Genomic DNA, 13,007 nt, shown 5'->3' with positions numbered 1-13,007 from the left:
GAATAAAGTCTGACAAATATATTCACTAGGATATTTTATAACCACTAAAAGATTGAGGTGGATTGATACTATGAGATGTTGAAAGACATCCAAAATATGTTAACTTTTTTTTAAGAGAAAGGACAAATTTCAGTACACCCTGCATGGCATGCTTTCTTCTAGATGCAGAAAAAAATATTGAGTAAAATATACCAAACTGTCTACAGTGATTATTCCTGAGAAACAGGTAGAGCATTACGAGAAATGTTTGCTATCTAAATTGTTTCTCTATAATGTTGAATAAAGGACCTATATTATGTTGAAAAGTAATACAGTTTTTTCTTCAATTTTTCAATTGAATTCCAGCTGGTTATCATTAGAGGTAATACAGATTTTAACAACCTGTCTTTGAAAAGAAACTTTGCAAATAGTCAAAACAACCGTAACAAAAGCGACATACTTGGAACCATTCCTGTTTTACTTTGATGGGTAATCTAAGCGGTCTTCCAACCACACCAACAGAAGCCCTTAGAAATAAAGCATTTATACTCAACACCTGGAATTTTTCAAAGTACTAGGCATCCCATTTTTTTGTGGGTAGCTTTATCTTTTTTTTCCCTCATACATCAGACATCAATTGCAGCAATATAAATGCCACCCACCATCAAGAACGGTTATAAGGATAAAACCAACTGATACTTGAAAAGAGCAATCAGAATGGTGTAAGGCCCATGGGGTGTCATCAACATGAACTATTTTCATTATTATGATGATTACATTATGGTCAGCAGAATGCTTGTCAGTCCCGAGCTCTCTCTAGCCAGATTTCTGGGGTGTTGAAAGATTTCCCCTACAGCTTCGTCGGTTTCCCAGATGGCCCTGGACTCTTTTGCACTTTGAGTTGCAAGTAAGTTTGGATCACTCTCCCAAGGCAGCTGGCCCCTGTATCTTCCTGTGGCTAGTGTACTTTCCCGGAAACAGGAATGAGCATCACCGGCCTTCTCTCTCTAGAGAGTCTAGATTCCAGCATCCCAGAAATTATCCTGATTGGCACAGTGCAAGTTTCTCCACCTTGTTACTATGCCATAGGGAAAATGAACATTGAATGCAATAATTCTGTAGAGGTGGGATTTTATAAACATTGTTTTTTTTAGACACCAAAAATGGAGGAAAAAAGGATTGATTATGGGGGTTGCTTAAAGTGACCAAGCTAAAGCGTTTGGCTTCATGACTGTTTTCTTGCTTTGTAGAATCATCTCCTGATGCTGGCCATTCTGGCCTTTGAGGTTACAATTTACCGCCATCAGGAATACTATCGAGGTCGAAACAACCTCACAGCCCCTGTGTCTAAAACCATCTTTCACGACATTACAAGACTCCATCTAGATGATGGACTTATTAATTGTGCCAAATATTTCATAAATTACTTCTTCTACAAGTTTGGTTTGGAGGTGAGTTTCCTTGCTGACATGGGTTGTTTTTTTGTTTTGTTTTGTTTTTTGTTTTCTTTTTTCTATGAAAATCCCTGTTGCTGTTTTTAGGCCAGTAGGCCACTAGAGCTTACTGGTCCATCTCCGTGATGTGATGACTGTTCCCCCCCCACAATTCCAGCAGGAGGACATTCTACTGAAGGGTTCACCTGGCCTTGTTAAAAGTTTTCTAAGACCAAGGTCAGTGCTCCATATTCTGCCCCAGTGAACTTGGCCTCTCTAGGTCTCTGTAGCCTCGTACATGTGTGGATATCATTTGGTCATTCTCACTGTCTTCTTTAACGTATTACAAATCTTTTCTGTGTTTTGCGCATTCTGAGAGTTTAACTTGTGCCAAAATGAACTGGTTTGACCTGAAACGGTTGTGGCACTGCCTGCCTCTTTATAGAAAGAGTTTGGAATAGTGAGGCTTCATGGAGAGATTGTAGCTATATTCTCTCCACAATTTGAAGTGGTTCTTATTCACAGAAATGACCTTGGAAGTAACTTATACAAGATTTCAGTCTTCATGCTGTAAGACACCCCACCGAGGCAAGACCCAGTGAACATGCACAGACAGACCCCCCGCCCCCCCCCCTCTTCAGCAGTGCAGGTCTCTGAGCCACCTGCACAGGGCTAATAGGTGACACCACTCCCCTTCCCTGTAAACCCGATTTTTTCTTTGCCTCTTTTCATCCTTACACAGACCTGTTTCCTAATGTCAGTTAACGTAATTGGCCAGCGAATGGATTTCTATGCCATGATTCACGCCTGCTGGCTGATTGCTGTCTTGTACCGGCGCAGAAGAAAGGCCATTGCGGAGATCTGGCCCAAGTACTGTTGCTTCCTGGCCTGCATCATCACCTTCCAGTACTTCATCTGCATCGGCATCCCTGCAGCCCCTTGCAGAGGTGCGTGGGCCCCTCCCGGGAGCTGGCCGCTCTGGTGATCAGCCCTGGTGCCATGGACGGTTGGGACGAGGGCAGGGAAGGAGCACATTGATTTCACTCTTTGCCACTTCTGTCCCTGCAGATTACCCGTGGAGGTTCAAGGGGGCTAGCTTCAACGACAATATCATAAAGTGGCTGTACTTCCCAGACTTCATCGTGCGGCCCAACCCCGTGTTTCTTGTCTGTAAGTGTTGGAGCCACGGGGCCGCAGAGCGCTGGGGTTTGGTTTCCTCTTTGCTGCTCCTTCTTCATGGGTTCTGCTTTAGTGCCCCTGCTTCCTCCAGCATACTTGGTGATCATGAAAAAGCTTGTCTTGATGCATTAATATCACAAGTCCTTAATGGCTTCTACTGGCCCTATTCCATTTGCAAAATAAATAAGTAAACATCGGAAATACCATCTCTACTTACATAATGTTACCTCTCAACACACACACACACACACACACACACACACACACACTCTCCAACTGCTCCCCCCAACACACACACATATACACACACCTCTACTTATCCACCTTCTAGAAGGTAAGCTGTGGAGGGAGGCCCCGTTTTTTGCAAAGTAGATCTTTCATGCTGCCACTGTGGGCAGACCAAAGCCAATGCTAAGACTGTGGAAGCTAGGAATGTACTACCACATTGCAGATGCTCGAGCATGAGCTGTAGCCCCTGGCCCTTCCAAGGGCAGGCTGATGATCCCAAGATCAGAGCAGCTGCACCTAAGACAAGAAGGTCACCTCCAGAGGGACCGTGCTGCCTCCACACACTCACGTTTAATGTATGGGAGGCTGCCTGCCCATAACTGGCCATGATCTTCACCTCCACTCCTTGCCTTCACTGCTCCGCCCACTCTGGACAGTGTTTGGTTACAAATACAATGGGGGATGGAAGGATGAAGAAAGCCACAAGCTCCTGGCTCTACCACGAGGAAGAAGATAAAGATGGGGAAGTATATTCAACCGGCTTCCTCAAAATTTTGGTGGGAGATAAATGCAAATAAATATTATCCCATAAGGAGCGCCTGGGTGGCTCAGTGGGTTAAAGCCTCTGCCTTCGGCTCAGGTCTTGATCCCAGGGTTCTGGGATCGAGCCCCACATGGGGCTCGCGGGGAGCCTGCTTCCTCCTCTCTCTCTCTGCCTGCCTCTCTGCCTACTTGTGATCTCTGTCTGTCAGATAAATAAATAAACTCTTTAAAAAAAAAAATTATCCCATAAGAAAGTCACGAGGCTAGGATTATCACCTGATACTTGTGCTCTCCCGTGTCTGTACCCCTCCCTTACATCGTCCATGGTGGGCAAGGTGGGACTTGGCCCCTAGATTGGAATCCAGGGAGGGCTGTACGTTGGGAACTTTGGGAATGTGATGCACTAAGGAGCTGGGGAGGGAGAGGCTCCTCCCTTGTGGGGGCTGTTTTCTGCATCATGGAAACCCGGAAGAGAAGAAGGTGACTCCGTGATCTCTCTGTCCTGCCAGATGACTTCATGCTGCTCCTGTGTGCCTCCTTGCAAAGGCAGATCTTCGAGGATGAGAACAAGGCTGCGGTGCGCATCATGGCAGGGGACAACGTGGAGATCTGCATGAACCTGGACGCGGCCTCCTTCAGCCAGCATAACCCGGTGCCGGATTTCATCCACTGCAGGTGAGCATGACTGCATGGGGCCAAAGCCGCTTTGTGTGCACGTGTCACCCAGAGGACATAGCTCCACTTCCGGTTCTCTCTCTGCCATTTTTTTTTAGAAACTGGCAGACAGAGGGTTTGGTGGTCAAGCGACTGAGACTCTGAATTACAGATCTGGTTCTGCCTTTCTCATCATGGACCACATATTTGCCCTCAGTTTCCCTTCACTTCTTCCCTCACAAACGTGATTCTGCCTCTTGGTACCCCAACAGAGACCCCTCCATCTTTATCTTCTGTTCCTCTGCCTCCTCATCTCTGTCCATCCTGATCCCCATTCCTCACTCTCTTACCCTTCCCCTGTCCTCCACCTGGTCCTCCATATTCAGTGGGCACTGTGGCAGCCTGGGAAGCACAGCCTGTCCTCTGCTGCCCCTCCCTTTGTGTGCTGTCCCCTCAGGCATGCCGGTTCCCCTTGCAGCAACTTCTCCGACCTCTTCTTTCCTCTCCAGTCTGGTGGCAGGTGACCTTGGCAGCCTGATTGTCCCCTCAGCAGAGTTTATGTTGAAACCTGACTGAATCTCTCACTCTGTGTTCCTTCTGTGTTCTCTGGGTTCCCAAGTCTTCGTGCTTTTTCTCACCTGCCCCTCAGTCATGGCCGACACCCCCACCTCCACCGTCAGCAATCACAATCCAGCTCTGTCCCCTGCGGTCGGGGTCAGAAGGGCTGGTGGGATTGTTTGTATCTCCTCACCAGCCCTGCACCTCCAGACTCCCTGATCCTCACAAGTTAGCATCTACCCTCCAGGTCCACAGTCCCACCTGGGAGAAATGTGCATCAGTGTGCAGCGTGGAGATCAGTCCTGGGCCAGCCAGTGTGTCTCTCCTCACCTGAGATTTGCTCCCCGGCTTCTGAGTCCCAGAGTATGGTGTTTGCAGGGGATTGTTATTTGAAGAACTTGATACCCCCACTTCTCCCCACCCTGCCATGAAATATAGTCAACTTAGGGCAAAGTTCATTTCTACCTTACTTTTGTGCGCATGCCTGTCCCCCATCCTTGCCAATGGTTGTTCCTACAACACATAGGGTCCTGTTAGTAATGACAGTTATTGGACACTTGCTGTGTGCCACCCTTTGTTCTAAGGGCATTACATAGATGAAGCCCTCTTACCCAAATGGCCACCTATGAGCTATTATTATCGCCATTTTGCAGGTGAGGAAGCTGAGCAAGGATTTGAACCCAATCGACCTAGCTCTAAAACCTGGGTGCTGAGGTCCTTCTGTGCCTCTCAACGACCTAAGAGCTCAGCATGTATAGAACAAACCAATAAGTGAATTTGCTTTAAAACCATAAGTGAGGTGGGGCGCCTGGGTGTCTCAGTCAGTTAAGTACCTACCTTCCGCTCAGATCATGATCCCAGAGTCCAGGGGCTAAGCCCTGTGTCTGTCTCCCCGCTCAGCGGGGTGTCTACTTCTCTCTCTCCATCACTTACTCTCTCTCTCTCTCAGATAAATAATAAAATCTTTAAAAAATAAAAAAATGATAAAATGATAAGTTAGGGCTGCCTGCGTGGCTCAGTTGTGTAAGTATCTTCCTTTGGCTCAGGCCCTGACCTCAGGGTCCTAGGATCAAGCCCCACATCCGGCTTCATGCCCAGTGAGAAGTCCGGTTCTCCCTCTGCTTCTGCCCTTCCCCCTGCTTGTGCTCTCTCTCTCTGTCTCTCTCTCTCTCTCAAATAAATAAAATCTTTAAAAAATAATAAAAATGAAAATTAAAACAAGAAATAAAATGATAAGCTATGTAGAACTAAACATTCCTTTTAGAGTTAAGGCACCACACTAAACACTAATATAAGACTTTCACTTTTTATCTCTTCTCTATAATACTAACAGAAAATATCAGTGCAGCTGATTTTTTTCCCTATCATAAAGGGAGAAAGATTAGGGGTTTTTTTCCTTTAAGATTTTATTTATTTCTTTGAGAGAGAGAACATGGTCAGGAGAGCAGATGGAGAAGCAGACTCCTCACTGAGCAGGGAGCGCCATGCAGAACTTGATTTCAGGACTGCGGGATCACACCCTGAGCCAAAGGCAGACACTTAACCAACTGAGCTGCCCAGATGCCCAAAAAAGTATTTATCTGAAGGCAAAACAGTAAAATCCCCAAGAAATCGTTCACAACATATGTTTACACTTTACCATGAATCAGACATAGTTTGAACATTCACAGCGACAGGAAATCTAGAACAAAAGGAATTTTTTTTTATCACATCAGTTTGCCAAGTTGGAGAAAGACAAGTATGCAACTCTACAGTGTATTTATGAAAAGCCTAAAACTCGAAAACTGTGTACCCCTGATTTTTAGAGCGGTATCATTGAAAACTTGAATTATTTCAAGCTTTTAGTTCCATGTCTCAATGAGGACTGCCACAAAAATGCGTCTTAGGAAGTAACCTGTCACACAGCACGACTGTGAGTGGGAAGCAAGTGACCACTTTGCCGTGGGAGGCGTGGCATCCCCCGCGCCCTCTCTGTGGGTATGTGCTCTTCTACAGCTCTGGAAGGCAGCCTCTTCACCTCACTCCGTGTCCCCTGGGCACATTCAGTGTGCATAGGGGCTCCTCTTCAGAGCCCCTCGATTGCTGTTTTCCAAGTGACTTTCAAGCTTGATCTTGTGATTTCTGAGCCTGATGTGGCTCAAGTGATTCCTGAGGCTTGGGCGCCAGGAGTAGGAATTGCCAACTGTGGGCAAGGAAGGGAAATCCACAGAAAGCACGTGTTGTACTCACACATACGTTTCTACACACCCACTCACAAAATGCCAGCAGGCCCAGTCAGCTGACTCTAAAGTGTGCACGCATGCACAGACACACACACACACCACACACCAGAAAGCCGTTGGGGGCGGCGGGTGCCTGGGTGGATCAGTCGTTAAGCATCTGCCTTTGGCTCAGGTCATGATCCCAGAGTCCCGGGATTGAGCCATGCATCGGGCTCTCTGCTCAGCAGGAAGCCTCCTTCTCCCTCTCCCACTCCCCCTGCTTCTGTTCCCTCTCTTGTTGTGTCTCTCTGTGTCAAATAAATAAATAAAATCTTAAAAAAAAAAAAAAGAGGAAGAAGAAGAAGGCCCTATGGGCATTCCAATATTACATCTCAAATGAATCACTGATTTCACCAGTGATGTTCCTGGGATGCTGAGAAATCCTGATATTGTATTCATTCTCCTTTGACTATGACATCAAAGAAAGGTAAAATAAATTTGAGAGGGAAAGTTCATGAAAGCATTTTAATGGATTGAATATTTTACTCCCTAAAGAGTAAAGTTTAAAAAAGTTTGCTCACCCTACAATGTACCTTTTAGGAACAGCTTTCTCTAATGAGGCTGAGCAGTATAATTTATTTTGTATCAAGACGTTGCTTATTAATTCTTATAAAATAACAAGTAATTATCAAATAACTGACCCACAGTTGGTTCTGCTCTGCTTCTCTCCTTACCTGTGGGGAGAAACAACCAAAGAAAACCTCCAAGATGAAGATCTAATTAAGCCACCCCAGATGGGTCTAGGCTTATGGGTACCACTACACTTGGCTGTCAAAGACCCATGCTCAGAAGCTCCCAGAAGCTGCCACTTGTTGCATAGTGACTGACCTCAGTTCTCCCTCACCTCTCATCATGAAGGTCATAGGGAGACAACACTCCCCCCAAAAAAGGCATCTTGAGTTCACCCCAGGACCATCCAAAAACAAGAGTGTTGGATTAAAGCCTCCAAGTCCCACTGTGGCTGTGTGTGCTTTGTGAGAACGAGTTCTCATTGTCAATGAGGGATTTCCATCTCCAGTAAGGCCTTTGATGTAACACAGATTGTTTTATCTGTCAGTTTCCAGTTCATTCTGTTCTCTGTCTTGGGGAGACATCTGTTTCTTAGACTTTCCCCCACCATACCATTATTCGTGCTTCCTATGAGAAGACAGTGAGGAATTTTGAGTACTCTAGAGTAGGCAGAAGATGCTGCAGTGTGTGGGAAAGCTGGCCCAAATAAGACACTGATAAGTGTTTTCACCACTTACTTATTCATCTCTTACCAACTGGGTGTGGATTTCCTATAGACGAGGCAGTGTTAAGTGAAAGATGAGTACAAAGCTCACAATATGACTGGAAAGTGCTCCCATATTGAGTCAAATGAACAGTACAAACTCTTTCCCTCCTTACCGTGGAATCTCCTGCCTTAAATTTTTGTCTGTTTGTTTATGAGTATTGTCCTCTTATGGTTCGGTTTTGTTTTCCAGATCCTACTTAGACATGTCCAAGGTGATCATCTTCAGCTACCTCTTCTGGTTTGTCCTCACTATCATATTCATCACGGGGACAACCAGGATCAGCATCTTCTGCATGGGTTACTTGGTGGCCTGTTTCTATTTTCTGCTCTTTGGGGGCGATCTGCTGCTGAAACCCATCAAGAGTATCCTGCGCTATTGGGACTGGCTGATTGCCTACAACGTGTTCGTGATTACGATGAAAAACATACTGTCAGTAAGTGCCTCCCAATGCATAACACATTTGCGGTTTTAGCACAAGAGTAAACAGCCCACTCAGTGGTTATTAAAAGCCTACTTGCGGGTCACACTCCTTTCTTAAAAGCCCCAAATAAGATGATGCAAAGTCAGGATTCAGAGAACCATTATTACTCTCACGCCGCCACATTAAGCAGAGTCCTGTTTGCTCACTTCCGCCATCTCAAAGTCACATGACAGGAGGACAGGGAGTTGTAGGAATACATTCTAAAATGTATTTGCAAGTCAACATCCCATCTCCAATGAGCGATCATCTGTGACCATTCACACTTTGTGCTGCAAACTGGCCCATTTACGAGCTGAATTAGTCATTGAATCTCTTTCAAACTGATACCATGTTGGCTTACCTAGAAAGAATTATGAAAGCATAAGCCAGTAAAGGGTAGGGGTAAAACACATGTCCTTCCTCTACAAAGTTTAGTTGTTCTGCTTTGAAATAGCCACGTCCTGGGGCACCACGTTCCCCCTTGACCTAATAGGTAACTCACACGGCCCACTAGTCATCCCAGGATTGCGTAAAATCTTTTGGACCCTAGAGACACCTTCTAAGTTATTTACTGTTTCAGGAAATTAAACAACAACCTTTCATGAGCTGAAGGAGTTCATACATCTCTTGCTGGCCCTAAGTCAAAGTTAATCCTTGTGCCTGCTGCTCCCGGTTACTGAGAGTGCATTAGAATGAGCCCTGAGCTAACAGCTTCCTGCTTCTCACCTTCCTGGTTACTGAAAGATGAGCTCACCTAGCAAGTCTACCATGCAGGCATTTAATTTTTTTTTTCTTTTTGCATGTGTATTTCTGTGTTTAGAGGTCCTCAAGAGCCAAGTCTGTGTCACCATAAATATGTATTTGAGTCATTTATTTTGTCTAAGACATTGAAATTCTGTCTAAGATCAGTTGATAGTAAAAGTGATTCTTATGCAGCAATTTTGCCCCCCCCAATATTTATTTATATTGAGGGTAGTATTGAAAGTTCTTGGACAGAGAGAACAAAAACACCATTTCATCAATGGCCAGTCTGATGGTGAGGGATCTGTTGCCAGAGGCTGATTCCTATAGCCAATCCTGGAAACGTATGGCTACAAAGTCCATTTGTTCATTCATTCTTTGATCCTGTAAACCTATATCATAGACTTGCTAGGCACTATTTTTGTCTCCAAGAACTAGATATAGTATTGCCTGCAGTTTCTACCCTAAGGAACTCATATTCTAAGAGGGAAGATATGCCTACTTATTAGTAATTAGAATGTGGTCCATAAAAGCTAATTATCACAAGATTTTAGGAAACCAAAACAAAAAAGGAGTGCCTCATACCTTGCCTGAATAAACTGGGAATAGACTTCCTGGAGGTGATGCCATTTGAACTGATTGGAGACTTGAAAACCAGACTCAAGGGTGTTCAGAGAGACAAAGAGAGGAGGACATGCCTAACATAGAGAACCCAAACAAAGGCATGGCCATGTAGGGCAGAGATGGTCATGTGAAGAGCATGTTTGAATAGGTGCAGGAACTCAGACTGAAAAACTTTCACCTTGGGAACAACTTCCAAGTATATCCTCCTACCTCATATGTTCCCAGGAAATACACATAGTTCAGCCATCACCTTTATGAATTAGCTTGCAATGGTTGTCTGTTTAAACTTCTTCCCCCTCAGCATGTGAACTTAACATAAATCTTTGTTATGGGAGAGACAACGACATGCCAATCAATGAATTATATTTCTTTGCCCAGAGAATTGGCCAAAAGAGCCTCAAAACGCAAGCTCTTTTCCTATTCTAAGAACTATGCCATACAACTAGTGTTTGTGATGATCTCCTGGCAAACAGCATAAGTTTAATTCGTCCAATTGTGTAAGAAAATAACTGTACCAAAATCAAAGTTCTGGGGTGGGGGTGGTCATTGTTCACCCATTTGATATGAGAATTGGCTTGTTCCTACAGGAGTCCATGATTTTCTCTATGAAAAGATGGGTACTTCTAAGTGCTGAAATCATCACACTAAAGATCTCCCTTTACTCATGGGGCTTATTTTCCCCCAGGAAATCATGGTGCTTCCAAAGCATCAAATGCGTTATCCCATGGTAACTGAGATTTGAGGTTCTACAGGTGCCTCCTAGACCTGTTGGCATGGAGACTTTGTGAATTCTTACACAGACTAGGATCACAAAGCATCAGCCTCTTTTTCTGGGCACAGAGTTTCACAATTTGCCACTCCCATTTGTTTTTCAGATAGGAGCATGTGGATACATTGAAAAATTGGTTCAAAATAGTTGCTGGTTGATCCAAGCTTTCAGCCTGGCCTGCACTGTCAAAGGCTATAAAATGCGTAAGTATGCAAAGCAAATCCGAAAGTGGAAGGAGAGTCTACGGCCATACCACCCTGAACGCGCCCGATCTCGTCCGAAAGTGGAAGGAGAGAGAAGGAAGGACGGTTGTATTGTTCTAATTTTAAAATTGGGCCAAAGCACACAAAGAGAAAACAGGGACAGTGAATTCAACCTCTAGATGAAGGCAATAGGACTGTAGCTCGTTACAAATCTATTGTCCATAAGGAAGTGCTCCTACTCCAGACAACTTTGATCACCCTCTGGAAACTTCTCAGGCTCTGGGCTGGTCTGGAGACTGTGTGTGGCCCAGTATAACTCCCCAAACTTCTTTGAGTTACATTAGGAAGAGTTACAGAAGGCCATAGGCCTGTGGTGGTTGTCACTAGAATCCTGGGTTGTCAGCGTTCCTCTGGCTTTCAGGTCCTTCTCTCCTCAGGAAGCTCAGGAAGCTTCAGACTCAGAAAAACAACTGGGAGGACCTTCGCGGTCTCTGCAGTTCCAGAAGTTTCCATTTCTCTCCCTCTGCCTCTTGCACCACAACCTGGGACAATACCGTGCTTGGTCCTCCATGGTGCCCAGAATGGGGACAACTTGACCATGACATTCTCCCCACTGTGGCTTCCAATCCAGGCTATGCTTTGCCCACAATGAAGAGTAACTGGGTATTTGTTCTGATTTAGGATAAGATGTCTGTTGATACCTTTTCTTCTAATAGACTATACTTCTGATTAGCCCGGATCACCATTCCCAGAAGAGGTAGTTTTGTTTTTTGTTTTTGTTTGTTTGTTTATATCGGAGCATTGCCTTTCGCGTTGGGACATACAGACATTATTTTTCCATGGCCCTTCTTTAGGAAGAAAGAGAGCTCTCTTCCACTGAGAGAAGCACTCAGGAACCATTCCTGGCAAAGAGACCCTCCTGTGCCACAAGGTCATTTGTGGTCAATCTTATAAGTCAAGGTTGATATTGGATTTGAAACCTGTATCTTTGCTTATAAATAAATGTACCCATGCATCAGGAATTTGCTCCTACACCTGTGGGATTGCCCAAGCCTGATCATACCACAGATATTATAAAATAACAATGAAAATGGATGTTAATTTTAATTTTTTTTCCCTATATTTTTACCCTAGCTGATGATGATTCCTCATGCAAACTACCCAGTGGTGAAGCAGGAATTATTTGGGACAGCATATGTTTTGCCTTCCTTCTGCTGCAGAGAAGAGTTTTCATGAGTTACTATTTCCTACATGTTGTAGCTGATATAAAAGCTTCACAGATCCTGGCCTCAAGGTAGGTCGGGCCATGGAATTGAGTGGTTTCTCTTAAAAAATCTGTCTGGAAGTAACATTGTGCAGTGCTGTTGCCTGAGCTTGCCTGGAAAACTCCTAAGAAATTAAGAAATTCCTTCTAGGAAAACCAGTCCAAGAAGGGTTTAGCACAAGGCCTTTAAAACTTAAAATAAACAAGAAAGTCTGTGGAGCCAAGTTACACTTACAAGGATCTGGGATCCTATGGAAAGTCAGAGACAAATGGGTCGTCTAGAGCCCTCAATGCACAGACCACTCACTAGAAGCAGGTCATTCTGGCCTCAGCCAAAGCAATAACCACAGGCCATGTTGGTCTAGACATTAGTCCACACTCTTCTTCTCTGACTCTGTGTTTAGAAGATACTCCAGAAAATAGAGAAAAACACAATTATATATTATTTTTCAGACCTCAGGTTGAAGAGTGTGACACTCCAGGCTCATTCTCAACTCCCTGATCTATCTTCTCTTATCCTTTCCATCCTTTCCATCTTTGTTCCCAATGATCTGATTTTTTTCTCTGGGCCACTGGTTCTATTCCTTTACTACCATCTTCTTCTTAATCCCTATCCACCCCTTTTTCAATTTTCCCCTGATCTTACAGGTTTTGGGGGAAAGACTGGGAAGAAACTGGCCATGGAGGTCAGGTTGTAGTACCCTAACCTGCTCTGCCCGTCTCAGAAACACTGGCCTCACTAGATCCCATCCGATCTGTGGTGTTAAATAGTCTGATAAACATCGGCTTGTATCATATGAAATTTCCCCCCAAATCCATCATTTTGATTTGTGG

The 13,007-nt window shown here is 44.6% G+C and overlaps 1 protein-coding gene across 5 annotated transcripts in view; it reads left to right on the top strand.

Moving 5' to 3' along the window:
- Positions 1–13,007, top strand: part of PIEZO2 (piezo type mechanosensitive ion channel component 2) — a 450,629-nt gene that overhangs the window by 367,023 nt on the left and 70,599 nt on the right. For all 5 annotated transcript variants that reach the window (XR_009345787.1, XM_059139043.1, XM_059139042.1 and 2 more), the window contains 7 exons: positions 1,230–1,430; positions 2,155–2,359; positions 2,481–2,582; positions 3,872–4,037; positions 8,302–8,545; positions 10,813–10,909; positions 12,044–12,203. Coding sequence is in view for 4 of the 5 variants with exons in the window: in XM_059139043.1 (XP_058995026.1) it covers positions 1,230–1,430; positions 2,155–2,359; positions 2,481–2,582; positions 3,872–4,037; positions 8,302–8,545; positions 10,813–10,909; positions 12,044–12,203 (1,175 nt within the window). In the remaining variant the exon portion in view is untranslated. The remainder of the gene's footprint in view (positions 1–1,229; positions 1,431–2,154; positions 2,360–2,480; positions 2,583–3,871; positions 4,038–8,301; positions 8,546–10,812; positions 10,910–12,043; positions 12,204–13,007) is intronic.

The sequence above is a fragment of the Mustela lutreola genome, chromosome 11 (assembly GCF_030435805.1).
Source record: "Mustela lutreola isolate mMusLut2 chromosome 11, mMusLut2.pri, whole genome shotgun sequence".
NCBI classification, from domain to species: Eukaryota; Metazoa; Chordata; class Mammalia; order Carnivora; family Mustelidae; genus Mustela; species Mustela lutreola.
This window is presented reverse-complemented; position numbering and strand designations above follow the sequence as displayed.